The sequence below is a fragment of the Pithys albifrons genome, chromosome 3, assembly GCF_047495875.1.
Source record: "Pithys albifrons albifrons isolate INPA30051 chromosome 3, PitAlb_v1, whole genome shotgun sequence".
Taxonomy (NCBI): domain Eukaryota; kingdom Metazoa; phylum Chordata; class Aves; order Passeriformes; family Thamnophilidae; genus Pithys; species Pithys albifrons.
The window spans coordinates 11149815-11176227 of NC_092460.1; the positions used below are offsets into that span (position 1 = coordinate 11149815).

Here is a 26413-nt window from a genome sequence, read left to right on the forward strand (position 1 = left end):
TCTAGTGTAGCATGACATCTGAGAGACTTCTGCAGGATATAAATCTGCTCTGGTACTGAGGTATGATTTAATATCCTCAATTGTTCTGGAAATTTGAACTGCATGATTCAGGAGACTTGCATGAGTACAGTTACTTTAGTGCTTAATGAGATTTATGTGCTTAAATGTGATGGATGCTGCAATCACATTTCTAACACGTTGGTTCAGAATGGGAGGGGGAGAAAAACCAAATCAACAGGAGTTTTGGTGGAGTCAGGCTTTTGCACAGGAAGCTTGCAACACGACCTTGCAAATGCCAAAGTAAGAAGGGAAAAAAAACCCAACCCAAAACAAACAACCCCAAACCAAACCCAAACAAAGGAAACGTCTTTCCGCATCTCTTAATTGCAGCCTCCTATTTACTCTGCCCACGCTGAAATCTGTCACCCTTTCCCTGCCGTCCGCGACGAGCTCTGGGGGCTGCAGGAGGCCCGGAGGGGTGGGGACCCGTCGGGGAGCGAGGGGTGCTCGGGGCACCTCCAGTGCTGCCTTCCAGGGGGCTGTTTCCAGAGCGGGACCCGTCCCTACTGCGTGTCCTCCAGCCCCGCCTCGGGATGTCCGCTCTGGAACGGGCAGAGGCATGAGCTCGTAGCGGGGTTTGCGGCAGCTGCGGTGCGGGCACGGCGCCGGGGCAGGACCGGCGGCTGCCACTCAGGCACCGCACCGCCTCCGCGGGCGGGGGCCGGACTCGAACCCACGCACCGAGTCGCGTCCGCCGCGCCCAGATGTGGCGGGCGCGTCCCGCGCTCGCATCGTCCAGGCTGCGCCTGCGGGCCTGAGGGCACAGCCCCGCCACGGGCAGGGCACGGGCAGGGCACGGAGCCGGTAAGCACTACGGGGGAACGGGAACGGGTTTCCTTCGCCCGCAAAGGAGGACTTTTTTCTTGTCCATCCCTCCGCCCTCCCCCGGCCCAGCCGTGACTGGGGCCTTCTAGCAGTTTCCTCTGCTCCCCAGATGTTGGGCAAGAAGAGGATTGGTCCTTCCTGGGTTAATGCAGGAGCTCAGAGCGCTGGGGGCCCAGCCTGAAAATGAGAGCATCAGAGAACATCTGGCAGCGGTTAATCCAGATGAGTGCTGGCAGAAGGTGATGGGCAAAGATTTGGGGCACTGCTTGGGCCAGCAGTGGGATGGGCAGTATGAATGACAGCTTTATCAAGAAATGAGATGTGATGGCAAGAACAGGGCTAATGGTAACAATTGTTCATGTTTATTTTTTCTTACTAGATGATGTGGGGTCATTGCAAGCTTCTCTACAGACAGATGAGTCATATAGTGCACGCGTGTCAACTAAGGCAGAAAAGGAAGGAAAAGTATCCAGATTAGAGAGATCTTGTTACTGAGGAGTGGTGGACAGCTAGCTTTACAATACTAGGTACTATGCAGAGTACTTCTCTGGATGCTAGTCCTTTGCTGCATGTTGATATAAGGATGTCAGCTGCTCCCATTTCTTGGCTGGGGGTCAGACCATGAAAAGAATTGGATTCTGCTGGGTTCATAAGCTCTTGTGACTCCCAATGGTTCAGGAATTTCCAAGAGTTTAGGCCATGTACAGGACCTCCTTCATTCTTCTAGGCATTCTCAGGGGAAGAGCCATGATGCGCGGCAAGCACTCCATTGTGAACACAGGCCTAGAAAGAGATGCCATTACAGAAAAGGAAATTGGTTTGATACTATACAAAGTTGAAGGCAAACTAAGTACTAGTGTTTGGGCTAGCTGAGTATTTTGGTAGTTTGCCTTCATGTTAGTGGAGTGTGCAAAATGCTGAAAGATTGCCTGTCTCTCAACTACCTGATGCTTCATTTTGTTATCTCATTGTTTCTGACTTTGTTTTTCAGAAAAACTGTGATCCAAGAAAGCCACCATGAAAGGTGAGGAAGTTCGGCAGAGGAAGAAAGAGGGCAGGAATAGGAATGAAGAGCGATCCAGGCACAAAGGAAGGAGCAAGGGTAAACACAGAGAGAGCCGACTTGGCAGCCAGGAGCTAGAAGATGCCTCTCTGCATGCACAGCAAAAGCTGTTGGCTGAGGAGAAAGTGGCCATGGCAAAATCAAGGGATGAGTCAGCCATCTCAATTTGCCTGCAAGTGCTCCTGCCATACCTCCTAGCTGGGCTTGGCATGGTCTTGGCAGGCATGGTTTTGGATTATGTTCAGGTAAGGGAAAGAAACTCATCAGACATACCTGATATGGGATAGGTGGGGGACTTTTCTTCAGAGGGGGAGATGTACTCTGGGGATGGCATAATAAGGGAGGATTTGCAGCAGTTTCACATGCCACTGTGTCCTTCAAAGTCGGCTGTTAAGTCCTCAGGAGACAGCAAGTGGGGCTTTTCTGGCCCCTTTCCTCCTCTGGAGAAAAAAGACAATATGATACTAAAGGGTACACAAAGGGCATGAGGTATCTATGTAGGAATGTGCAGTCCTGTGCAAAGATCTCACCTTGGTCCTGGAGAGAGGGTGGGCGAGCTGCAGCCCCAGCGGCTGTGGTGACAGATGCTTTCCTGCAGTAGATAGAGCAGTATCACCCACAGATGTAGCTCTGGACAGTCCTGCATCTGCTGCTTCACTGTGCAAGGCATCAGTGAGCCCAGCACTGTTAACACTTCATACAACCATCTCAGACTAGCCCGTGCACCACCTCCTTTTCTAAGGCCTCATACAGATGGCTTCAATTCTTCCAGTCCAGTTTCTGATTCTGTGACGGTCAGGATGAGACCTTCCCTCCTATGATGAAGCAATACAGAACTTTAAGATAGTGGTGAGCACCTAATTTTAGACAGTTTAAAGATGCAGTTAATTTCCAGATTGTAAATTGCTATGCCTTTGCACTCTGGGTGACTCCCACTGCTGTGTGCCTTTCTGTTAACCCTTGTTATTTGACTAACTAGCTGTGAGGTCAGACTATCCCAACCTATCTGATACAGTGACACTGAAACTACTGTGCTTGCATTGACACTTTCACAAATCTGGAGCTGTGCTCCTTTGTTATTAACCCAGGGTTGATCTCCCTAAGCTAGAAGAGCTATAAAGGTTTAAGAGTGACGCAGTATCCTTAACTGACCTTAGCATGTACTCAATACCCAGTAGAATGTCTAGTTAATTCAGAAACACCAAGCCAAAGCCAGAACACAGTGACAAACTACTTTTTGTCTCCTTAGACATTATTACAAGAGACTTAAGCATTGAGCATCCACTTCCAGTTTTATTTTTTAAGACTGTTTGGACCTGCCTATTCCTATGGATCTCTGACATTAAATACGTGTTGCTTCCTATTGTGAGTTATTAAAAATGTGAAATAGGTTGCAGATGTTTTAATGATGTTGGAGTAGTGCTTTTCTTTCGATGTTTCTTTCCTGGGAGGTGGTTTTGGGTTTTTTTTTCTAGGAAGAACTGGGCCACTAATATGAACAGAATGTGAGGCAAACCTTGCTCTCCTCTAAATTGCAAAAGTCTGCTTTCTGTTTTTGCAAATAAAGAGCTCACAAAGAGCTGTCATGTTAGTACTTAGAGTCTGAGAAATCAAGCCATGCAACATCTCATAGGAAGCACAGGCCTTTGGCAATTAGCGCAGAGATTGATTGTGCGTGGTCATGGACTACTTGAGCAGGTCTTGTTGTGGGCTCATTGCTGCTACAAACTGCCCTTCCTTCCTGAGCCAGCCCTGGCCTTTGCCTTGGCTGCTGCAGTTGTTGCTGTGGGACAACAGTGGATGCTGAGAGGCTTTGAACCCCAGGCACTCTCCATCTGCCTGCTCTCAGTCTTTCCACTTAAGTTCCCTTCTCTGCCCTTTCCTAAAGTGTGGAAGAGAAGAGCAAGATTAGAAACAAAAATACACTGTTTGATCTAACAGGGTGCTCGCAGAGGCAAGAGTGATAGTACTTGAACAATTGGGATATTCAGTCCCTGTAAAACATTGTCCTCCCACGAGTCCAAAATGTTGGCATAGTGCTGCCTGTTGCTAACACTGCTGTGTTCTAAGAGCATCCTCTGGTATTCCTGTTTCTTCTTTGCAGGAATGATAATGTACATTGGAAACTGTTCTTTGGCACTTGTCATCTTTTTATTCTGTTTTTGGTACTGTGGCAGTGGATGGGAGGCCCTAGATCAGGGTCAGGACTCACCAAAGAGTCGGATTCTGCTTTGACTTTTCCAGGGCAATGCTACTTGTTGGCTAGTTTGCAAGCATGGGGATACAGTGTATCTGTGTGCAGAGAAGAGGCACGGTGTACCTCACCAGTCGTTGCCCTGGAGCGTGATACAAAAAGCAATGGTTGGTTTGGGGTTTTTTTCACCAGATAATCTTTTTCCCACTGTTGAGCAATGCTCTTTTTCTTCTCAAACCTGGTGCATCTCTTTGTGGACAAATATGGTATATCTCTTTGCCAGGAAAATATGAGGCATCTCTTTGCTGACAAATATGGTACGAAACTTTATCAGAGGCTCTTTAAAAGGCATAATAAAATGACCCAGTGTACACATGCAGGTCACCTGCACCAATTACCTTCTCTGCATACTGATTCATCGGTTGAGGGCTTTTTATGGTGCTTGCTTAGAAACAGAGAGAGCCGAAGCGTGATAAACTCATAAACCCTGCCAGGCTGACGCTTCAGTACAGGATGTGTTGCTGCTGTGTTTTTTAATGGCATTTGAGTAATTCAGGCTCATTAATATTTTCTTTACATTAATGTTTCTGTGTGTCATCAATCCAGTTGATGGATAGTGGCATATGGGACTAGGTATGTACATTATTAGACCTTGATAACCTATGGTAGTTTTGCTGAAATTACCTTTTATTTCCTTGAAGCTTAGGTGACTTATTACCCAGAACTGGGCCTTTGTGCTGTCACGTCTGTGTTCCGAGCTGGTATAAAGACGTTGGGTCATGCATGGTTATTACAGGATTTTTATTAACTTCCCTCTTCCAGTTATTGTGGAACCTTTTTTTCCAGTTAGATTAGCTGAAATGTGCTCTCCTGTTAGCTTTCAGCCAACTGGACCATTGTTAGGTGTAAGAAACATGTGTACACACTAGGCAGCTGGAAGGGGAGAAGGCTTCAGGGGCTGTGGCAAAATAGCAGCCTAGAAAGCAGCAGAGTCTCCTGCCTGTAGCTGGGGCTTGTTTTCTACCCTGCCATGCTTGCAGAAAGATCTGCTCTGCCATCTCAGCCTGTTAGGCTCCATTCTTTGGCTGATGTGAATTCAGACCAAAGAAACACTGTTTAAATGACCGGGAGCTTCTTTAGTTTCATATTTAGCTGCAAGGCAGAAGCATGCCTTGTTCTCTCCAACTCCCCCAAATGCATTAAGCTCCAATCTGGGGACCCTGTTACAAGGACAGAGTCCACAGGCCATTAATCTTTATGTCTCTCTGCAGGGAATGTTTGGGAAGCAGTTGATTCATCCTAAATTGTGTTTTTAAAGTTTTTTGACCCTCTGATTCAGTTTACCCTAATTAATTATTAGAAGGAGCCCCAACATAATACCCCAGTTCCTTTCCCTACATGTGTGACTTTGAGCTGAACCCTTTACCAAATAGGACAAAATTTTTTGGCCATATGTGGCCATCAGGCAGCTCTGGTTTTTGACCTCATGTCAGCTGCTTGATCATGGACTCTCTGTGATGAGATTCCCTCTCTCAAACGCAGCACCTTCCCAGGAGCAAGCAGAAGCAGTGTATTTCACTTTAGGACAGGAAGGGACATCAGTTCACAGCGTGTCCTTTCTCTCCCTTGTCTGTGGTGTAGTGAGATTATGGAGCTACCTTAAATAAGCTCTGGCTATGACTCTTATCTTGGCCTTTGCAAACTAGCAGAAAGTTGAAGTGATGACAGCAGATAAGGGTGTTCACTTTTGAAGCTTATTGGCTGGTTCTCTGAACTTTTTTCCCCTGAGAGCCAGTCATTCAGAGGTACAGCTGGCATAGACTGATTGTTATATCCTGAAGAGACCATGGAGGGGACACCAGGGGCCAGGGTCTAGAAGTGCAGATCTTCTCTCACCAGCTGGCTCAGCTGCGTCACTTGCCTGGGGACGAGACCTGTGTCATATTGTCAGCCACGACAATGTGGACCGGTGTTTTCCTTAACCTTTCTTCACCTTGAAGAAGAGCAAAATGGATCGGGGTTGTTAATTCCCCACCTCCTCGGCCTTGGGACAGTGAGAAAAGTTCAGCGGTGCTTACGGTGGGAGTGAGGGAACAGGGGCTGGTTCAAGCAGGATTACATATTAAACCAACGTATCAAACGCAAGCTGTGGTCTGACAAGAAATGTAACCCGAGGAGAAAGGACACCAGTGCGTTCGAGCACGCTGAGGGATTCTTGCATGACCTGTCACTCTTTCAGTGCCGTAGCCTGAGCAGGTCTTACTGGTTTTTACTGAAGTAGTGGGAGCTGAATGGGGTGTGGGCTCATTTCAATTCATCCACAGACATCTCTGCAATCTTCTCTTCTCTTTTTTAATTCCCCCCTGGATATAAATCAGAGAAATTGTGCCCATCAAATTTGCTGCCACCTGAGCTCAACCCAGCTGAATCGGTTTTGGAGAATACCCTCGCTGCAATCCTCTGGACGTGCTCCTAAGAGGAGAAGAAGCTCAAGCAATTTGGCATCATAGCTGTAGTTTGAGGAAAAGCATTTCTTCTGACTTCAGAGAGAGTTGCAAGAAGAATCTATGTGATGTCCTGATCTCCCTCCATTTTCCCTGCTGAGCATGGGGTAACAGTGTATGACCATGGTGGTCACCCAGTTACAACTGGAACTGTGTTTCCATGGCAAGAAGCTTAGAGGCTTCACCTGCAAGTTGACCAGGTCAGCCAGTGGATTTCTCCCAGAGACTTCATTCTCCATTGCCTCCCAGATCTTCGTGCCATTCCTTCTGGCTGGCTTGGGAATGGTAGCTGCTGGCCTCTTGATGGACGTTGTTCAAGTAGGTACATGTAGTTAGACAACTTGTAGTAAGAGGGTGGGCTAATACACTGACCTTGAGTATTTGTGCTTTTCGATTTTTAATGTGTGTAGCAGCCAGTCAGCAGGACAGCTGTAAGTTTTTCCTGTGCTGGAGGGACACTATCCATATTATTTAGATAAGTAGCTGGGCTCCTTGTAAAGAGGGATAGTGGCTTTCAGACAGGCTGCCTAACACTGCCCTTTGTGCCTTTGGCTGCTCCCTTTTCTATATCAAGCTAAACACTTTGGTGATGACTGCTATGAAGCAGCTGGATCAAACTGCAGCATATTCCCCTGTTGCATGATACTATTTTTTTCCTTTAAAAATTGATGATAAGGAGATCTAGGTCAGGGTTGTTATTAACTACCTGTCTTACTTAGAAGAAAGTTCATGCTTTCAGTTCTTTGCAAACAACCTTAATCTTTGGTCCAGAAGGCATTTAGATACTGTAATGAGAGGCATGTTGGCAGAATACAATTAGCATTGCCTGCAATCTGAGTGCTTCTCGGGTAGATTCTGAGGTAGGTATATATTTGGAATAACTCCCATTGACTTCGAGGGGGTGCTGCTGCATTTACACCACTGTGCCCACTATCAGAATCTATCCCATCTGTCTTTTCTTTGTACCAGTGGCACAAATAGAAATGCAAAATTTGATCTAGTTTGGGCATCTCATGCCAGTGGATTTACAAATCAAAAGGCTGGCAGAGTTTCCCAAGGATATATCCTGCACTCTGAGCTCACTGGAGTACATTGGATTCTCTGGCATTAATACCACAAGAGGAGCTAAATATGGATACTTGAATGTTTGGAAAGACAATACCTTGCTGTTTTTTCTTGCATTGGAAGGAACAAAGAAGGCAGAGAAGTTGAATTAAAGGGAGTATAAGGAATATCAAAGAAGGGTTAACTGGAGCAGTACACGCTGTTGCTGTGCTGTGTTTGTCATGTCCACTTTGTGCCATGCTTAGAACACAGACCTGTCTTGCAGCATTACAGAAGTTCTCAAAGTACCCCAGATGTTGTTAATAGTTAGCATATCTCAGAGAAGAATAAAGATATAGTACATACCTTGGAGTGAATAGGTCTTTGTCTTGAAGAAATTGAATGCACTTGCTAAGAACTGGTCTTTGTTCAAAAATGTAACTGTATCCAAACTGATGGAAAACACATGTATACCTATGTGGCATGTGTCCTGTAAATACCAGCATGCAGTCTGGTTTGTGTATTTGTTCACTAGACTCTTAGAAAAGGGGTCACACATAAAGCATAACCACTGGAAATGTATTTTTTGGTAAGGGGCTTTCCAGCTATATTGAAAGAGAAGCTGTCAGTCCATGGGTTCAGTTCCCAAGGGAGGGAGCCCAGTGTATGGAGAGTCACAACTGGCACAGGAGGGATGTTAGTGAGGTGAGATGCCACAGTATCAACAGCCATGTATCAACAACATTTAAAGACAAAACCAGTAGCTGGAAAAATCCACAGATCTCAGCCTTTAAATGTTTGGGATATTCTTCTGTGCTTCTTTGTCTCTGAGTTGTTTATTTTTAACTTTTCTTCCTGCCAGTGTGAGAGCTAGAAACTCCTTGTCCTGTCCAACTAAAATCTGAGACTAAGTTTGTTTGCTTGAGGTACCAAAAGACTCATATTGCCAATCATGAGGGGTCACACTACTGAAACTACAGGTTTTTCTAGTCCAGGAGTCTGTGATTTACCCATTTTTCAGTGGTCGGTCTGGCTGAAGAATGCTTTGCCCTGTTTGCAATCACTGCAAAACATTCTTAGGAAACCCTCTGCCTTTGTCAGCGAGGTATATAGGCAATGTCAAGGATTGTATCAAGAGAATACATATAAGTTTAATGCAGCTTCCCTTGTTTTATTACATACAAAAGATCTTGAAATCATTTGGTTCTGTGCTGGGGGTCCAGATGACACTCTCTTTTGCAGGCTGATGTTGCTGTAAAGAGGAGAACAAAGTGGAAATTGCTTGTCTGAGTACTATCAAACTTTCCAGGATTTTAGCAGTTTCTGATCTGTCCTGGAATGAGACCAAGAACTGTTCATGTTACTGTTTAAAAGAAAAATCAACAGGAGAGATTTGTCTAGCCCATTTGACTCTAAGGCTGCAGCCTGGGTCTTTCATACTGTAATAAAAGGATGCCTGAAGAAGTCTGTTTTCCATTTTCTCTACCTGGGTGTGCAGATGATGCAGTCTCTCTGCAGGGCCGATATCATGGCACAGATCTTTTCTTGCTGGATGTTTCCACCTCTGTTCCAGTGATCCTTGGCCAGCTGGTTGATACAGATTCTGAGATGGCTGATATTGCTGGACACCTTGCAGGGCCTTGCCAATGTTTGGCCTAATCTTTTACAGTAAGATAAAGAATCGGATTGAAGCTGGACAATGAGATTTAAAATTAGAATTAGAATTCAGAAGGAAAGCTTCCCTTTCATTCTCCCCTTCCATGCCACTGCAGTGGGACACAATCCAAGCAGAGGTCACAGACATAAGATATCCCTGTTTTGTTGATAAAAGCCTATGAGAAGATTAGCACTGTAAAAAATTTTGAAATTGCTTGCATTTTGTACACTAAAATGTTTTGATATTTCTGTTGAAACTTGTTCAGAGCAATGGAAAACCTCTGAAACTTCTTAGCTGCTTTCATGGGAAAAAGATGTCCTGGAGAGGTAATGGGACATGGTTGGGACTGTGAGGACAGTACAGCAGGGCTAGACTGCAGCTGAGGAGGCTGGCTCAGTACATCACATCCTCCCTTCCACTGAGGGACCCACTGGACATATCCAACTGCCATGGAGACCAGCTGCAGTGGAACATGGGGTTACCAAGTTTCTTCAGAGCTGAGTTTTAGGTCTGAACCTCCATTATGGAGATGTGAAGTGGGAAAGAGTCTTTTTCTGGCTCTGTCTCCCTGTGTGGGTTTGCAATGCTGCATGGAATGTGTCTGTTTCTTCTAGGCCAGTTTTTGTCTCTAAGGACAGAGACACTTCCTAAACTCAGTTCAGCTGTCTTTATTCAGGTAGTTCCACGCCTTCTTAGCTCTAATCTGCCCCTTTCACCCACTCCCCAAGCTGATGGTCTTGATGGACCTGCAAGTCAATGGCACAGGCATCATCCTTTTATTCTGTATTTCTGCAGTTGCTAACACAATTGAGTCCTGGATTCTGTGGTAGAAATCATTATGAATCTGTCTTTAGGCTATTGGTGAGTCACTAATGAGACTCAAATAGAGGCAATTAAGTCAGCTTTTTTCATAAGTAGGGTTGTGTGATTATTAATTGTTCAGAGGCTTTCAGTTTAATTATACATAAGGCAGAGTCCCAAAAAATCATAACTCATATGCTGAAACTTCTGTTATGATGGTTTGAGACCTGCAAAATTCATCATGAACAGAAGGATTGGAGCTTACCTAGATATACCAAAGTCTTATTTCCCAAATGTGGCATGCACAGAAAACACAAAGAGTTAAGGGGGTTTTGTTGCTTTTCATTTATATGTCTTTTTATGTGCAAAATATACAAGGTCTTAAGTATGAATGTCTTCATACCTCGGTATTTAAATGGTTGGGGGTTTTTACATTTTGACTATAAAGTCTTGTTTTTACCCTCTTTTGAAGGTGTCAAAGATTGTTTAGATCTTTATTCTTAATTAAAGAGAGAAAAATATGAATCTTTAAAAGAGATGTCCACCCCATATTTAAGTTCCATATTAACAAATTTAAACAAAATTGTAGTGTCTCAAATAAGGTGACTATTTTTGTGTTGTTGGTTATTTACTCAACAGTAACTTACCTTCAACATTTTGAAATGTGTCTGTTTTCAGGCCACCACTGCCAGAAAACATGCCTTTTTTTATACTGATAATAATGTTTTGCCTGTTATCTGCACCTCTAAGGGTTATCTTGCACCACATGCTTAGGACTGGCTCAGACACACTTTAATTCTAGCTTCCTGAAAAGGAAGCTGTGAGGTCTTCCCAGCAGACAGCTACACCAATGGCTTCCCACAGCTTCCTACGGCACAGCCAAAGCAAAACACCAAGCTGTTACACCCTGCTTGTATTTCCTAACAGGCTGACACCTGAATCTGTCAACATTTATTGAGTTGGTCCAACCTCCTAGACTTTCAAGTTTATAGAATCACAATGGATGTGAAAAAGGTGGGCAGGGATCTGTTGTTTATTTCATTCTCTAGTGCCAGATTTTGGGACCATCATGGGGTACTGGACAGTGACAAGTTGAAAATGATGAACAAATTGATCATTCACATGATGTGTAGCTAAACTATGGAAATTTTTGCCACAGGATGGCACAAGGGTTGGAGGGGGGAGATTGGATGAGCACCTGAAAGAGCAATCCTTTCATCACTGGTAAGTGTGCAGAAAACCCCCACCAGCACAGTACCCTGTGGCAGACATTTTTAGGCTCAAGAAATGTGGGAGTCTTATCCTATTTAATTGTCATATTTGTAGGTTCTTGTTTTATACATCTGAATTTGACTACTGGTAGAGCTAAAGATAGGTTAGTTTGACCTTTGACCTGACTCAATGCAGCCACTCTTTTTCTCTTGTGTTCTACTCTTACACGTTGGGCTTGTTGGTTTTACTTCATGCTGAGCTGCCCTGTTCTGTGATTCATTGTGATATAAACCTCTCTGGCTACAGTGGGAGTTTGCCAACATCCTTGAATGCACAGAGAGGGAATGAATTATGTTCCAAGGCACTGTATCGCCCACAAATTAGAGAAGACATGTCAGTCAACAAAGTTTCTTAAGGTTTGAGATAATCTGTAGTATTGCAGCTGATCCAACAGCTTTGTACAGTTCAACTGCAGATGAGCAAGAAAAGTCAAGATGCTGGCTCAGCAGTTTGGTCTATGAGATATCTTAATTCAAAATCCATTTTCCAACTGTGCTGGGAACATACTTGGTAACAGGAAGATTTAGGAAGTACCTGTCAAGAAGAGATGCACAAATCTCCTTCATTCTCACCACCAGTCTTAGATGTTTAGTTTGAAGTTTGGTAAGAGAAGGCAGACAACATTTTGTTTTTAGATAGCTTCCAGACCTTCTGTTTGTTCTTATGAGTCTGTTTAGCAAGAGATGTTCCTGTATCTAGTGTCAGTGCAAAGGATGGAGAACATGTTGTATTTCCTTTGGTTTTTGAACCCTAATTGTTCTTGGCTAATGCTAAAAGCACATTTTAATTTTTGGCTTTCCAAAATCTTCAGTTGCTCTCAGGAGGAAAGATCCTTCCCTGTTAGGATAGTGTTTGCTGTTCATGAGATGAGAAAGAACACTGCAAGCTGAAAATTCCTGCCTTTACTCTCAAAATGGCACCAACCAAGTGCAACAGGGTAGTATCTGCCCTCATGCACAGACATCTGTAGAGGATGTGGCAAGAGAAGAACCCGCTCCCCTCTTGAGCAACAGCATTGGACTGGTCAGCATCACAAACTGAGGTCGTTGTCTTTGTTTTCTTCCAGCACTGGGATGTGTTTCGGACAATTACAGAAGTGTTTATCCTGGTTCCTGCCTTGGTTGGCCTGAAGGGTAATCTTGAGATGACACTGGCATCCAGGCTCTCCACTGCTGTGAGTGTTAACAAGGTGATGGGTCTGTGTGTGTGTGGAGGGGGGTGATTAGCAGGAGACATCATGAGATTCTTCATTTATATAATCATGCTGTATATGAGATATGTCCTTTTCTGCTAAGTAGAAACTAGTGGGGTGTGAGTGTTGAAATAATGTGTTTGCCCTCATTTTGTAACTGGAACAGAGAATTTCCATCTGTGCTTTGAAGGTGAATTAATCCCTGAGTGGGCAGTTGCTGATATTTGGGGCCCTGTGACACATGAAGGAGACAAAGACAGGGCTCACAGCTGTCAGCTTGAATTTTGAATTGCTTTTCTGTAAGTATTGATCCTTGAGAGACCAGGGCTTCCCAGCTGTCCTGCCTCTGGGGGAGCATGGAGGCTTCTTGGAAGGTGCAGCAGCTTTTTCTACTCTGTGTCTGATCTCTTCTATCTCCTTAAGCTGTTTTGTTTCCTTTGGTCTGTTTATATTACATGTCTCAGGAGAAATTGGACCTCAACAGAGCAATTTAAGTGGAACAAAGGAGGAAAACTGGTTTAATTTGTTCAGCTTTTTGTCTGTGGTGTTTGTGGTGTATATGCCCACTCCACCTCTAGCTAGTGCCCTGCAATGCCTCTGCACCTCCAATGTGAGCCTCTGCTGCCCCTGGGACACTGGGCTAGAGCATGATGGAGAAGTATTAAGAAGCAAGTGCAGGAAAGGCTGGGAGATGATGACCTGCACTTGACTCTCTCTGCCTTGAACAGCCTCTTTCTCACAGAGACCAAGTGAAACTGCCTTTAGCAGCCACCTGTGCCACAGAAACAGACATTCAGGGTGTGTCTCTTGACTCCTAGGCTAACACCGGACAGCTGGATGATGCTCAGAAGCAATGGAAAATGGCTACCTGCAATTTAGCCCTTATCCAGGTGAGTCACTTCAGCTAGAAGATGAAGAAGTCCCTTTGTCTTGGTATGCTGCAGACCAAGAGCATCTGTTCCCAGCAGTGCTGAACCCAGAGGTGGTGATTTGGGACGGATATTCTCAACAGAGCCAAGCAGAGCCAGGACCTTACCTCTACTAAAGCTCTGTGTGCCCCAGAGCTATTAGTTTAGCTGCAAAATGTACCTAAATATTCATTGCCTTTGTGGGCAAATCAAAACCCCTCCTTTTGCAGGGGGAGCAATGGCATAATCCCTGTTTCACAACAGCCCCTGGATAAAGTCTGTCATTTACTACCAGTATTTGGGAATCAGCTTTTGGCAGGAGGGGAGATGTGGGTTGTAGCTCTTTCTGTTTGTTAAAATCCAGCAACCAGCCTAGAGTTTGCACATGGCAAGACTACAGGGCTTGCAACACGTGTCTGTGTGCTTTCCCTTATCTCCTTTCTCAGCTTTCAGGAGTGCTGCGTTGATGGGTCGCCCATTTTTGTGTTGACCAAGGCTAGTCCTTTGCTGATGGACTTGGTGTCCTTTGCTAAAACATTACCTGGCCTTTGCAGGCCTCCAGAGTGTTTCTCCAAACTTTGCAGGATTTCTTTTGAGTCTAGTGGCGCCCTACAGGGAAGCTAATTAAATGCATAAGCAGTCAGCATCTGTGCAAGGTTTTCCCTTCGAGCTGTGTGGCAGTGCCACAGTTGAATGGAGCCAGGGGCTGCCTGGAAGCAGATGTGGATGATTGCTCACCAGCTGTATTTTGATCCCCAGGTCCAGGCCACTGTGGTGGGACTGCTGGCTGCTGTGGCTGCTGTGATCCTGGGAGCCATCTCTAAGGGCTCTGTGGAGTTGAGCCAGGCTGCTGTGCTGTGTGCCAGCAGTGTGACCACAGCCTTCATAGCTGCACTGTCTCTTGGTAAGTCAGTTTGGTTCCTCAGACCAAACATGCAGCACTCAGGTGTGGAATAAACTGTCTCTTTCACCATGGAGGCTCAGCTGACATCCCCCTAGTCTGGCAGAGGGAGGAGGGATGCAGGGAGCATTAGTTCTTGTCTGCTGCTTTCATCCCCTCTGCACCCTGCCTTTGCTTCTCTTCTCCCATGACCTGTTCACTGTACTCTTGGCATCCACAACAGCAATTGAAATAGTCTTCTCTTGACGCACAAAATATACCACATGCTGTGCATGGCTGTACATAAACATGCATGTACTTACTCCATGCCTCTTGGGTGACACATGGGCCATCTACCAGACCACGCTCGAGGTGGACTTGGGTCACCCAATACCGTGGGCAGGGTCGTGGCCAGCCCTGTGGCTTGCCTGTTGGGAGCTCAGAGCCAGGCAGTCCTCTCCCCTGTCTCTTCCCCTTTGGGAAACATGATGGGCTGGATGATAGGAGCTGTTCTGAGTGGTCTGAAGATCATCAGTTTGTAGGTCTGCCATATGAGGGCAGCATGATACCCTGAATAGAGGCAGCTGGCAGAGTTGAATACAGCAAGTTTTCTAAACAAAAGGAACAAGTTAGAACAAGTGCATATCCTGAAGCTGGAGTGAAAAGGTGACTGTAGGTGCCTTTCATGAGGAAGATTGGATAAGGCAGTTAAAAACAGCAGCTCAGCTTTCATTACTCTTCCCTACAATCCCCCTGCTTGATGCAATACAGAGAGGCTTTGCTGCTGTACTGTCATGGTCTTGCAGCTGGCATTAGTTTCTTCCCTGAACATGGTCAGAGGCAGCCTGTGTGTGGGTGTGCATTGCAGAAAGCTGCTATTTTTATGGCCAGGGACGGAAGCAGCATGAACTCTGCTGTGAGGAGAGGAGTGTGGGTGTCTAGGATGGCTTGTAGAAATGTCATGTTGTGCGAGGATGTGTTTCTCCATAAGGGATGTTGTATCAAGGAAGATCCACATGTAGCATTTCTTATGGGAGAGCTGATGCTCTTCTTCATAGTCAGCTTTGGTGGGGTTGCACAGACAGGCACAGAGAAGTTGTCAGTTGGAGGGAACCACCCTCTCTTGGGCTTTATTTGCTGTGTACTGTCAGCCATGGAAGGACTTTGAAGAGATGTCATTTGTCTTGTCTCAAGGCTGCCCTTGCTAGTCACACAGGAGGGGAGGCTGTCCAGGCAGGGTTTATTCCAGGTAGCTTATCCAGATGTCTGTGAGAGATCTGATGGTTGAGAGATTCATGTTCATCACGGTTTGGGGTTTGTGCTCCTTAACTTACCTGGGCAAGCAAAACTTCCCTTCTCACCAAGAATGCTGAAAAGCAGTTGAATTTTTCAGGTGTAGCTCAGAGGACACGTGAAGAGAGGTGATACGAGTTCCATAACCTCTTGACTCTGGAGTTGCTCACAGCATCAACATCCACCCAGTGCAAATTAAAGCAGCCCTAAAGACTCTGGGACATGAGGGGTCAATCTGATGGATGGGTTGAAATGCTAATGCAGGCTACTGTAAGAAAGCTCCTTGCTCCCTGGTGATTCAAACTTTGAGAAATTTTGGTCTAATATGGAGAATATCTTGTGCTGTGGAATCCAGAGCAAGGGATGACACCAGGAAGCTGCTGCATGCCTGCTGTGCTTATCTCTGAGTGTGCTTCTTGCCTAGTCCTGCTTCAAGGCAGGAAAGATTAGGCTGCTCAGGAGGGAAGCTTCTACATTTGAGCTGCCTGCTGGTATCTCCTTTGATCCCTGGAATTTGCTTGTGTGCCTCCGGGCCTTTGGTGCAGTTCATAAGGGCAGTCATGCCCTTCAGGTTGGTGAAAGCAAGAGGACGCATTCCTGGGGATGTCCAATCTCCAGCTGTGTAGTGCTGCTACAGATAATCTGCTTCTTGCTTTTGTTAGACCCCCATGTCCCTCTGGGAGCCAGAACAGCAGCTTTGGGATGAAACCTAGCAGAGTGCATTCTCTGATGCCTGGTCTGTCTCTTCTCTAGGTCTGGTGATGATTGGCGTGATCATCGGAGCAAGGAAAGTTGGGATCAATCCAGACAATGTCGCCACACCCATAGCAGCAAGCCTTGGAGACTTGATAACCCTTTCTCTACTAGCAGGAATCAGCAGTACACTCTTCAAATACATAGGTACAGTGTTTAGCAAGGACTTGCAGCTCAGCAAGGACGGGATGAATCCTTGTGAAATTATTGCAGGGCTCTTAACCATTTCTGGCGTGTTTCAGAATGGAGGCTGTTGTGCCACTGAGGTAGAAAGGTGACCAAAGAGGCTTTTCCCAGACTCTCTTTTAGTAACAAACTGAAAGGCAGAGCCTAAGAGACACAACTTGGATCTGACAAAGAAATGACCAACAGATATTGTGCAACTTTGGAACAGAAGGTTGACATATGCAACACTGACTCTGTTCCTAGATCTGTCATTAGCCAAGCATAACTATTTTCTGTGCATGGATAATAGCAGGACCTTCCTCACAAAGTAATTTCAGGGGTTTGGCATTTGCAAAATTTTCTTGTGTCTTCTCACATGAAGAGTCATGGATGAACATGATATCAAATTGGAAGTAGGCAGTTTGCAGTGTGTCATGCTTGAAGGACTCTAAGGTAGGACTTGTGATATACGCCTGGCAACATTGCTTTTGAAGTGTTAGGCTATTTACCATGAGCCTAACCTAAACCCAAAGTGTTGTTCAGACTGACAGAAGCAGCCAGGCAGCTGTTCTCAGTTTACATAACTTATTCCATATGTAAGCACAAGCAAGAGATTGGAGCACACGCTGCAGGGAGAGGCCTATGACTTGCTTCTGTCCAATCCACCTTGAGCTTCAGAGTTGCATTTTTTTTGTTAATAGGATTTTCCATGATGTCATTGCACCTGTCTCTGTAAAGCCAGTTTGTCTTTCAGTCCCTACACCTCAGATAATATCTCTCAGGGAGTACAGGGCAGAAGAACATGATAACATCTATGGCTGTGACAAGAGAGAATTTGTGGAGTTTTCAGCCTAATTTAAATAGCCTCTTGAGAATGAAAATACTCAGCACACAGCCACCAAATCATTGGAAGCATGAAGTGAAGCAGGTAGGAGGAAGGCACTGCTGATAGTGGTTGAATAAATTAATTTCCCTCCCCACTGGGTAGGAAGGTACAACTGTGACAACTTCTGGGTCCTACAAAAATGTATCCTTCAAAAATACTGATGAGTCTGTAAGTTTGGAGTCCTGTGGTGCCACCTGATGCAGCTCCATTCTCTTCTGCAAAATACCCTTTTACCAGTAAAGATTTTCAAGCTTTTTAAAAGTGACTCTGGTCCTTCTCAGTCCTGCATAATAGAGATGCAAACTGTGCCAAAGGGTTTCAGCTTGTTTATGGGCTGTGTGTGAGGGAATGTGGCAGAACTGGAATGTGGAGACTGAAGGCCATTCATCCTACCAGGAGTCTTTCTGTGGGTTTTGATAGTGTTTGATAGACTCCAATGCTCTGTGTCTGCATTATTTAAGAAGGAATTAATTGCTCAAAACAACAAGGAGTGTGGGTAGAAGACCCAGTACAGCAGCTAAGTCTGTCATACAGCCCATCTGTCCTGTATGACTTGAGGTGGTAAAGTGCACTGGCACAACAGCAGCTGTTTGCACCCCAGAAGTGGTTGCATTTCAGTGCCCACTGAAGTCACTCATAAAAAGTGCACCTCTTTGTGTAAGAACCGTTGATTCATGGAAGATGTCATCACGTTAGTGCTGTCTCATCCAGGTAGCCCAAGGCCCTGGCAATGACATTTTTAAAAATGCACACTTTGAGCCTGCTTCATCTCCCAGATTACCTGCAAAGTTGGTGTTACTTCCTGCTGCCTTTGGCCCCAACACAGAGACCAGATGGAGAGCTTTCTGGAAGAAGCAATTTTGTAGCAAAAGGGTTGGCATCAGCCCCATTGCTTGAAGGTGTTTCTCATGCTTCTGAGTCATGTTTATTTTCTTTTAGTGTTGCACATTTACTTATTTTTTAATTCCTTTGCTTCTAAAGATCACTTCAAGGTTACTCCTCTATGGATAAAGCACCTAATGGAAATACATGTAAGCTAGCACAAAAGAAACCCAGATTGTAACTGGCTCATACATGCAAGAGAACATTTGTTCCTATAGAGCAGACCAGCTGTTCAGTAATTCTGCTGGCTTGCCACCTAAAGTACCTCTTACCTCATGTTTTAGGTGAAGGTGCAAGCTGTCTGCCTGAAGTGTGATACAGCTTCCACATAGCAGTTTCTCCCTTTCCCTGCTGTTTGATTTTTATCCTGAAACCAGAAAGTTTGTAACTTTTTTGTCTTCTTAGTAGGAGATGGAATTGGAGAATTGTTTGTCTTCAAATATAACTTGTTTTGAGTCCTGCTGATTTTCAAACAGCATCCTCTAGCAGTGAATTTCAGGGATTAATTATGGATTTCTGTGGTGAAATGAGGTAGGTTTGTGAGAAATATCATGGTTGATGTGACTTTTCTGCTAACATAACTTGATTGGAGCAAGAGTCTTGCTGCTTTTCTTCCCATCTCTATGCAATTTGACTTTGGCAACCTGTGAAGCTATGAGTGTTTAATTCAAGATTTCTTTTCCTTGCCAGATGTGAAATACCTTTCTCCTCTAATCTGTGCTGTCTTCATTGTCATGATCCCTCTCTGGGTTGCTATTGCCAAACAAAGTCCTTCTCTTGCCGAAGTCCTGAAATCTGGATGGCAGCCAGTTATTGTTGCGATGAGCATCAGCAGGTAAACCAAGGAGCAGCTTCCAAGCCCACATGTGTATTCACAGAGAGGCTCTGTGCTCATTTAGAAGGCCATCAAAAATGAAACTGGAAGGGACAGCAGAAGAGTACTTGTCCAGTACTTCTGAGCCACTGATGGCCCTCCAGCAGGCTGTGACACAGCAGATAAGGAGCCTCCAAGTGACTGGAAAAAAGCAAATAATTTTAATCTCACTCTCACATCCAGGCACCACATGGGTGCAAGACATAAAACCGAAAATGGAGATGATGACCATTTCAAATTGTCAGGCTTCAACTTCATTTTTATCCAGCTGTAAAAAGAAAAGACTGGTGAATGTAGAGCCAAGTAGTTCAGCCCTCCTGTGCTACATGTTTCACATCCTGCTGAGATCTAGGAAAGAATTTTAAAAAACTGCTAAGGCCAGTACAGAAGTATAACAATACTTTGGGGGAGGATGATAACATTTCCCTAACTACTACCAGTTTTCCTTAAGAGTGGGCAAGAAGGTCTCCTTGAATACATTATGCCATTAACAAAAACTGTGAGGCTCTCTGTTGTGAAGACTGTGCTGTAAAAGGAGTACCTGGTGAATAGTCCAGCCCTGACAATGGGGAAGATGTAATAACTCATCTCAGTGTGCTATTTTCACAGCGTAGGAATTGATCCACTCTCATTGCCTGTCCTTTTTTAACAGCATCGGTGGGCTCATCCTGGACAAAACTGTAACTGACCCAAACTTTGAAGGCATGGCAGTTTTCACACCTGTGATTAATGGTAGGTTGGGCACGGGGAGTTCTTTACTTTTATTTGTATCTCCCCCTCCTCTCCAAGTGTTATAGTATCCACTGTTACCCCTACACAGAGGTCAGTGTTCAAGTCTTCTCCCATCATGAGTGGAAGTGAAGCTACTAGTCCCTATTACATCCCTGGTTACTTATGTTTTGAAGCATCTCTAGAGCAAAATGACAAGCAGGGCTGAAAAATACTGACAGAGCTGTGGGAAATGTTAACAGCATCTTACAGTTATCTCTGAGAGCTGCATTGACACTTTTCATAACATCAAACCTATTAGGATGTCACAGTAAATCCATTTTCCCTTGTCTCTCTCCCTCCACTTGGTAATGTGAGCTGTGCAATCATCCCCTATACAGACTGTTGATAAAGATTAATATGTTTAGATTATATATGTGTATCTATATATATATATATAAAAGATTATATATATACATTGTATATAGAGGTATTATGTATATATATATATCTCAACACCTTTTGTATGTGTATTTATATTTACTGGAATCCTCAAAGTACTTTTATACACACACATATCAGTACAAATTTCTGGAGATCCTGGTATCACTGAGGATCCACTGGTTCATTTTCCTGCTCATGTAATGTTGTGGGACAGGCCCTTCAACGGAAACCCACGTTCCTAGGGTAGGCTTGGCCTTGTGCCTCCTTCAAAGTACAGTGTCATCTTGCAGTGTCAGAATGTATCACCCAGCTGTCACCTTACTGGATCTGCATAAAGACAACCACCTTGCTGACAAACCCTTCCCAGCCTAGTTAGCCAAAGAATTTGATTGGGAAAGTATGTCACCAGCAATTTAGTTAAACAATGATTAACCCAGACATCACTCTGTGGGGGTGGGTGACCTGTTTGGCAGAGCTGGTGGTAGAGTTGTGCAGTGCTCTCTGACTTTCACAAGTAGCTCTTCATTTGGCACATGCAGGGGAATCCTGCAAAGCATGGCAGTGCATGGTTCAGGAAGTTCCCATCTTGAGCTACAATGACATAGTCTTAGTGTTTCCACTTTGATTCCCCATGTGGAAAATCTCATATTTAATGATGGAGCATTTTCTTCTTCAAGGAAGGGAAAACACGAGAAGCCTGCAGCATTTGGTCACTGTTATCTTTTTTGTGGTGTTTCTACCCTGAAAATACTCAAGGTGGTGGAGGTTTGCTCCATAGATCATTATCCCTCTATATTCTACTGGAAAATTCAGCTACTTTTTCATGTTTAATAGAATTAATCAGTCTGGAAGAAATTAATTTCCTTTTAATTAGCTAGCATATTAGGATTCCAATTTATTCTCCTGATTTCTTCTCATTTAAAAAGTGTGTCGGATACCTTCATACAGACATATAATCACTCTCTGTGGTGTTTGTTGTCTTTTAAACAATAATGGTTCTCTGGTTGAGTAAATCCAAGAAGTGGCTCTGAGCAGCATCTGTTGTTGCCTGCACTGCTTTCTCCAGGTGTTTTTCACAGACTGTGTCAAACCAAGTGCAATTACATAATCTTCAGAGACCACATGGCATTTACATCCAGTGCTGGGGAGCAAGGGAAAAGGTTTCCAATACGGCAGTCAGAAGGAGACGATCACTGAAACTTTCCTGATTAAGAGCTGTTCCTGCAAAGCAAATAGTGCAGCATCGCCTGAACTTGTGGGATCAGTTTTTCTCTTTTTCTCACTGCTGATCTCAGTGAGTTTGTGAGTGAGTGCAGATTGACTCATCTTGGGTTAGCTTTTAGACTGATGTTTCCTGCTGCACTGAAGGTAGTTTACAGGTTTGCTGTGTTTTTTTCCTCATAGGTGTTGGAGGGAACCTGGTTGCCATCCAGGCCAGCCGAATTTCTACATTCCTGCACTTCTGGAGCATGCCTGGAGTTTTGCCATACAAGATGAGGCAGAATTGGCCCAACCCATGCACCACATTCTTCTCATCAGGTAGACCCTGAACCCTAGGTGTTCATATCTCAAGATCTGGATGCAGATAGCTTCTTTACCAAGCCTGGTTGGCAAAGGACTAGGTGGGTTTCACAGGTAGAACTTCCCCTTACAGGGAAGATACTCAGCTCAGAGAAGAAGCATCTTTGCAGTGGGCAGTGTGAAAAAAAGGCTTTTTCACTGCTCACTGCCATGGAAAAGAAGTGGCCTTCAGGGAGCACTAAAGAAAGCAATTGAAAGAGAACCTTAGATTTGATCTAATAGAAAGTCATTTTAACCGTAGCCAGCCTAGAGCCATAACCTGTGGGCAGAGGGGTGAATAGATCATAATCTTAGCAATTTCTCCATCTTCAGCATTAGACATACTTAAGCCTCAGCAAACTCCATCTGGGTCTGTTGTCTTTATATATTGCAGGTTCCTACAAGGTTGGGAGTTAGTGCTAGATCAAACTATAAACTGGGAAAATGTGTTGCAGCAAGGCAGAGCAGAAGTTGTGGGAGGCAGAGAGCAGCTGAGAGGAGTGTCTGCAAGAATTGGAGTGGATCAGCATGGAGCACACAGTTTCAGTGCTAGACAAAGATGCTGGGCTGATCCTGCTGATTCTCCCAATTGCTGTATGATCTAGAAAAGGCATTAGCAATGTGGTTGGTGGGAGGGGACAGCCCCAAGTCTTAGATATGTAGCCCCATGCATTAGATATGTAGCTGTGTCCTGTTCTCCCTCCACCCTCTGCAGCTGCTATGACCCCTGTTTCTGTCTCTGTCCTCTGCAGAGGTGAATTCCAAATCAGCTCGGGTCCTGTTCCTCCTGGTTATCCCAGGTCACCTTGTGTTCCTCTACACCATCCATCTGCTGCAGGGAGGCCACACATCTCTGTCTTTCACCTTTGTGATGTTCTATCTGACTGCTGCTTTGTTGCAGGTAAACCCTAAACTCTCATCCAAAAGAGACTTCTCAGATAACATTCAAAAAAGCGTTCTCCAGGCTAAACAGGAGTCACAGTAAAACAACCAACAGCAGCCACCATTCCCTGTCATGTCAGATGTGCACCTACCAAGCATCATGTACCTTCTGTGGGTCCAGTAATATTTCACCCAAATCGTGAGGGTCTAGTTTCCCATATGAGCATGACTGCACTTGAGTGAGGGATCAGACACGAGATGAAGAACAAGTTCTCATCATCCACTGAGCTGCAGTAAGTGTGCAGAGACACATTTAGCAAGGAAGTTACTTTGTTTCAAAATGCTCATTCCTTGAGCCCCTAAACTCCAAGTATTTCTAGATTGCCACGGGGCAAGTGAGAGGCAGTTAACTCCACCCAGCAGGTTTCCTCACTCATTTTGGAAACCAGTGTCACTATTATGGTGAAGACCCAGGGAATCTGTCTGGGCCGAGCCATGTAGGTCAAAAGTGAAGGCCTGAGTAGTTAATCTTCAAAAGTAAAAATTCTGGGTAAGTAATGGAGAGTTCGTTCAGTTTGTTGTGCCTGCTTTCTTTTGTTGTTTTATTTTCATGCCCTGTAAACTATATCATCTCATCAGAAATGCACGTGGCTGTTGTCTGAACTCACAGAGGCTCTAACTTCACTTGCTCTTTTACATCAGTGATTCATTAATTTGCAGGGTGAGGTGTCTGACTCTCACTCTGCCTTACAAGGAGCCTGGTGTCTTTGGGTGAATTCCTTGTGTGTATAAACAATCAGTTTTTCTTGACCTTTGCACAACCCTAAGCCCAGCAGCACAGCCATAGTTTTAAAGGAAAATACTTACTGTTTTCTTTATGCATTGAGGTAACTCCTCGACCAAAGCCAAGCATGAAAATACACAGAATAAATGACAGCATAAAGAGCAGCATCCCAACAACACCACTGATGCCAAAAGATTCCCATAAAAGCCAGATGTTCTTTTTCCCCCTGTTTTACTTTATAAAGAAAGACAGAAAGAAAGAGGAGGGGGGGAAGTTTGGGTCAGATGAGGGAAGCCCAAAGAGAAAGATCAGACACCTAGAAAACATGACCTCAGAGGAATGTTTGATGGACTGGGGTTAGCTAGTCCAAAGAAGAGAGGCTTATATGGTTAACAGCCTTTAAACTACCAGATTTCTGTAGGGAGAGACAGAATAACATTTACTATGTGGTCAGTAGGGAGGAAATATGAAATCAGGGATTTCAAATGGAAAAAGGCAGATTTATGTTAGACCTTGGGAAAAATGAAAACAGAAAAAAAAGCCATGGGAGTGATTGCTTGGAGTGTGGCATCTCTAAGTGTTGTTTAGCATAGGTTAAACAAATTTTCTGTCAGGAAAAACACGGGCACATTTTATCCTGAATTGAGGTAGAGGAATGATCTATGTAAAACTCTTGAGTTTCCAGCCATCTTTAGTTTCTGTGATTCTGTTATTTAATTTGCTTCCCCCATCTCTCCTTCTCCCTTACGTCCAACCTGGCTTGCAGTTTTCACCTTTAGAAAGGCCACCTTTAGTTTCTGATGTGCTGTGGTCTCCCATGGAGGGACCACAGGTGTAGAGTGCAAACTCTCTCCCTTCTTGATTCAATTAATGAGACAGTCTTTAATCTCTAACTGAAGCATTTTTTTCCTCCGTTTATCAGAATTGGGAATGAAATAGGAATTTTAAAAAAAATCACTACAAAGATTTTTAAACTGTTGAGATGAAAAAAAATTTTTTTTTCTAACATGTCAGTGCTGCTTGGAATAACCTTGATGTAAAAACTGCCTCAAACTCCAGTTGTCCAGTGAGACTTCTGGGAAAAACAAAATAGACGTAATCTGAATTTCTAATGGAAAAAAGAAGGTTGAAGAGAAAAAAACTCTGGCTACAAAGTTATCCTTTGGGGTTGCCTACATATTCACAGCAGCCCTGTATCTGGTGGAGTAAATGGGAATGGTCCCATTCAAGACATGGAAAGTAGGAAATGTACCTTTGGGAGATGGTTTTGGTGTGGCCAGGCTCCTGTTTTGAGCAGGAGATGCTGGTGAGCAGGTCAAGCAGGGTTCTCTACACTTGTGGTTGGCAGCACAGAGCAGTGGCACCATGGGTGGTGCCAGGCAATGCAGTGCCAAAGGGTAGGAACCAGATACACCCGTTTCAGTGCAGTTCCATCCTGCAGAGAAACAGCAGTTCCCTGGGGAAGTGTGAACTCAGTGATCCCTGTTATCTCTCGTACCTTGGCCATGACCACATCACTTCGGCTGTGAGCTGAGGGAGACTGTGTTACCTTCTTGCTGTCTCACAGCAGGGCCTGTCTTGCCTCTTCCCAGGTGGGAATCCTGCTCTACGTGGCTGATCTTATTGTGCGTCTGATGTGGAGGAAGGCTCTGGATCCGGATAACTTCTCCATCCCCTACCTCACTGCCCTGGGGGATCTCCTCGGCACTGGATTCCTGGCTGTTTGTTTCCGCCTGGTTTGGCTTGTCCATGGCACAGACATGAACATGGGGAACTGAGAGACCACACGCTGCTCCTCATCACTCGTGCGATATGGTGCTTTCCTCTGGGACAACAGGGTACTTGGCGATGAGTGCTGGGTCACCTGGCTGCATTGGGCCTCCCCTGCTACCTTGCCACCTCCCCTCCCCATTGTGCCTTACAGCTGGGTTTGCCCACCCCGAGGAGTCAGCACCCACAGACTTGCACTATTGCAAGTGAGCGAGCCAGTTTTAAGCAGTGCCCACTGCTCACACCTGCACCACCAAACAAGGTGTTAAGGAGCATTTGGGCCATTAATAATGAATGAGCATTTTGGTCAGTGGTTTCAGTTGCCAGTACTGACACAGCCCTGAGGCCGCTCCAGAGCCTGCTGAGGTCACTGCACCTGATCCTGCAAGTGGATGTTGCAGCCCCTCCATCAAACCCTGACTTTCCCTCAGGGGAAATTCTTTACTCACCCCTCTTTTCTCCTGATGAATCCCTGGAGGAGGAGAGCAACAAGGTCTTTAAACTTGTCTCCCCTTCATCGCTCAGACGCTCAGGATCTGAGGCAGTGAGCTGCCGGCTCATGCCCAGCAGGAGGTTACCTAGGGATATCACCTACCTACCCTGGCAGAATTGCTGGTGTCTGACTGACAAGCTGGTTTGATTGCATTTTGAGCGTAGGAAGGCTTGTTTTTACGGTTTATGAAATGTCCATTAGTTAAAATGTTTATCGAAACACACACATAAATAAAGTGTGGGGGGGTGAAAGTAATGCTGTGGATTTGGAGATTGTTTTTTCTTGCTATGACTCTGGCTGTTTCTAGTTCTAAATTCTCAGGTAGAACTTCTTGCTTCTTTCTCATCCATTCAGGTTGGACAATGCAATTTTAATAGGGCTTCTGGAAAATCAGTGTTTCCTAACCCAGAGGAGCTATTTGCTGCCCACGTTTCATGTTAGAATTAAAGCCCATTCTCTCTCCCACATTTGCCATTCAGTCATCAACAAATGCTATGGGATGAGTCTTGAATCTGCTTG

The 26413-nt window shown here is 44.8% G+C and overlaps 1 protein-coding gene across 2 annotated transcripts; it reads left to right on the top strand.

Moving 5' to 3' along the window:
• Positions 1-651: 651 nt before the first annotated feature.
• Positions 652-26149, top strand: SLC41A3 (solute carrier family 41 member 3). Of its 2 annotated transcripts, XM_071550468.1 has the most exons (11): positions 652-864; positions 1877-2193; positions 12487-12594; positions 13431-13502; positions 14280-14424; positions 16447-16593; positions 19070-19214; positions 19906-19985; positions 21810-21944; positions 22718-22866; positions 25224-26149. In XM_071550468.1, the coding sequence occupies exons 2-11, from the start codon at positions 1903-1905 to the stop codon at positions 25407-25409; spliced, it is 1458 nt and encodes a 485-aa protein (XP_071406569.1). In that variant the 5' UTR covers positions 652-864; positions 1877-1902; the 3' UTR covers positions 25410-26149. The 2 variants fall into 2 exon arrangements, with proteins under 2 accessions (XP_071406569.1, XP_071406571.1); XM_071550470.1 differs by lacking the exons at positions 652-864; positions 1877-2193 and adding an exon at positions 5924-6964.
• Positions 26150-26413: the final 264 nt, after the last annotated feature.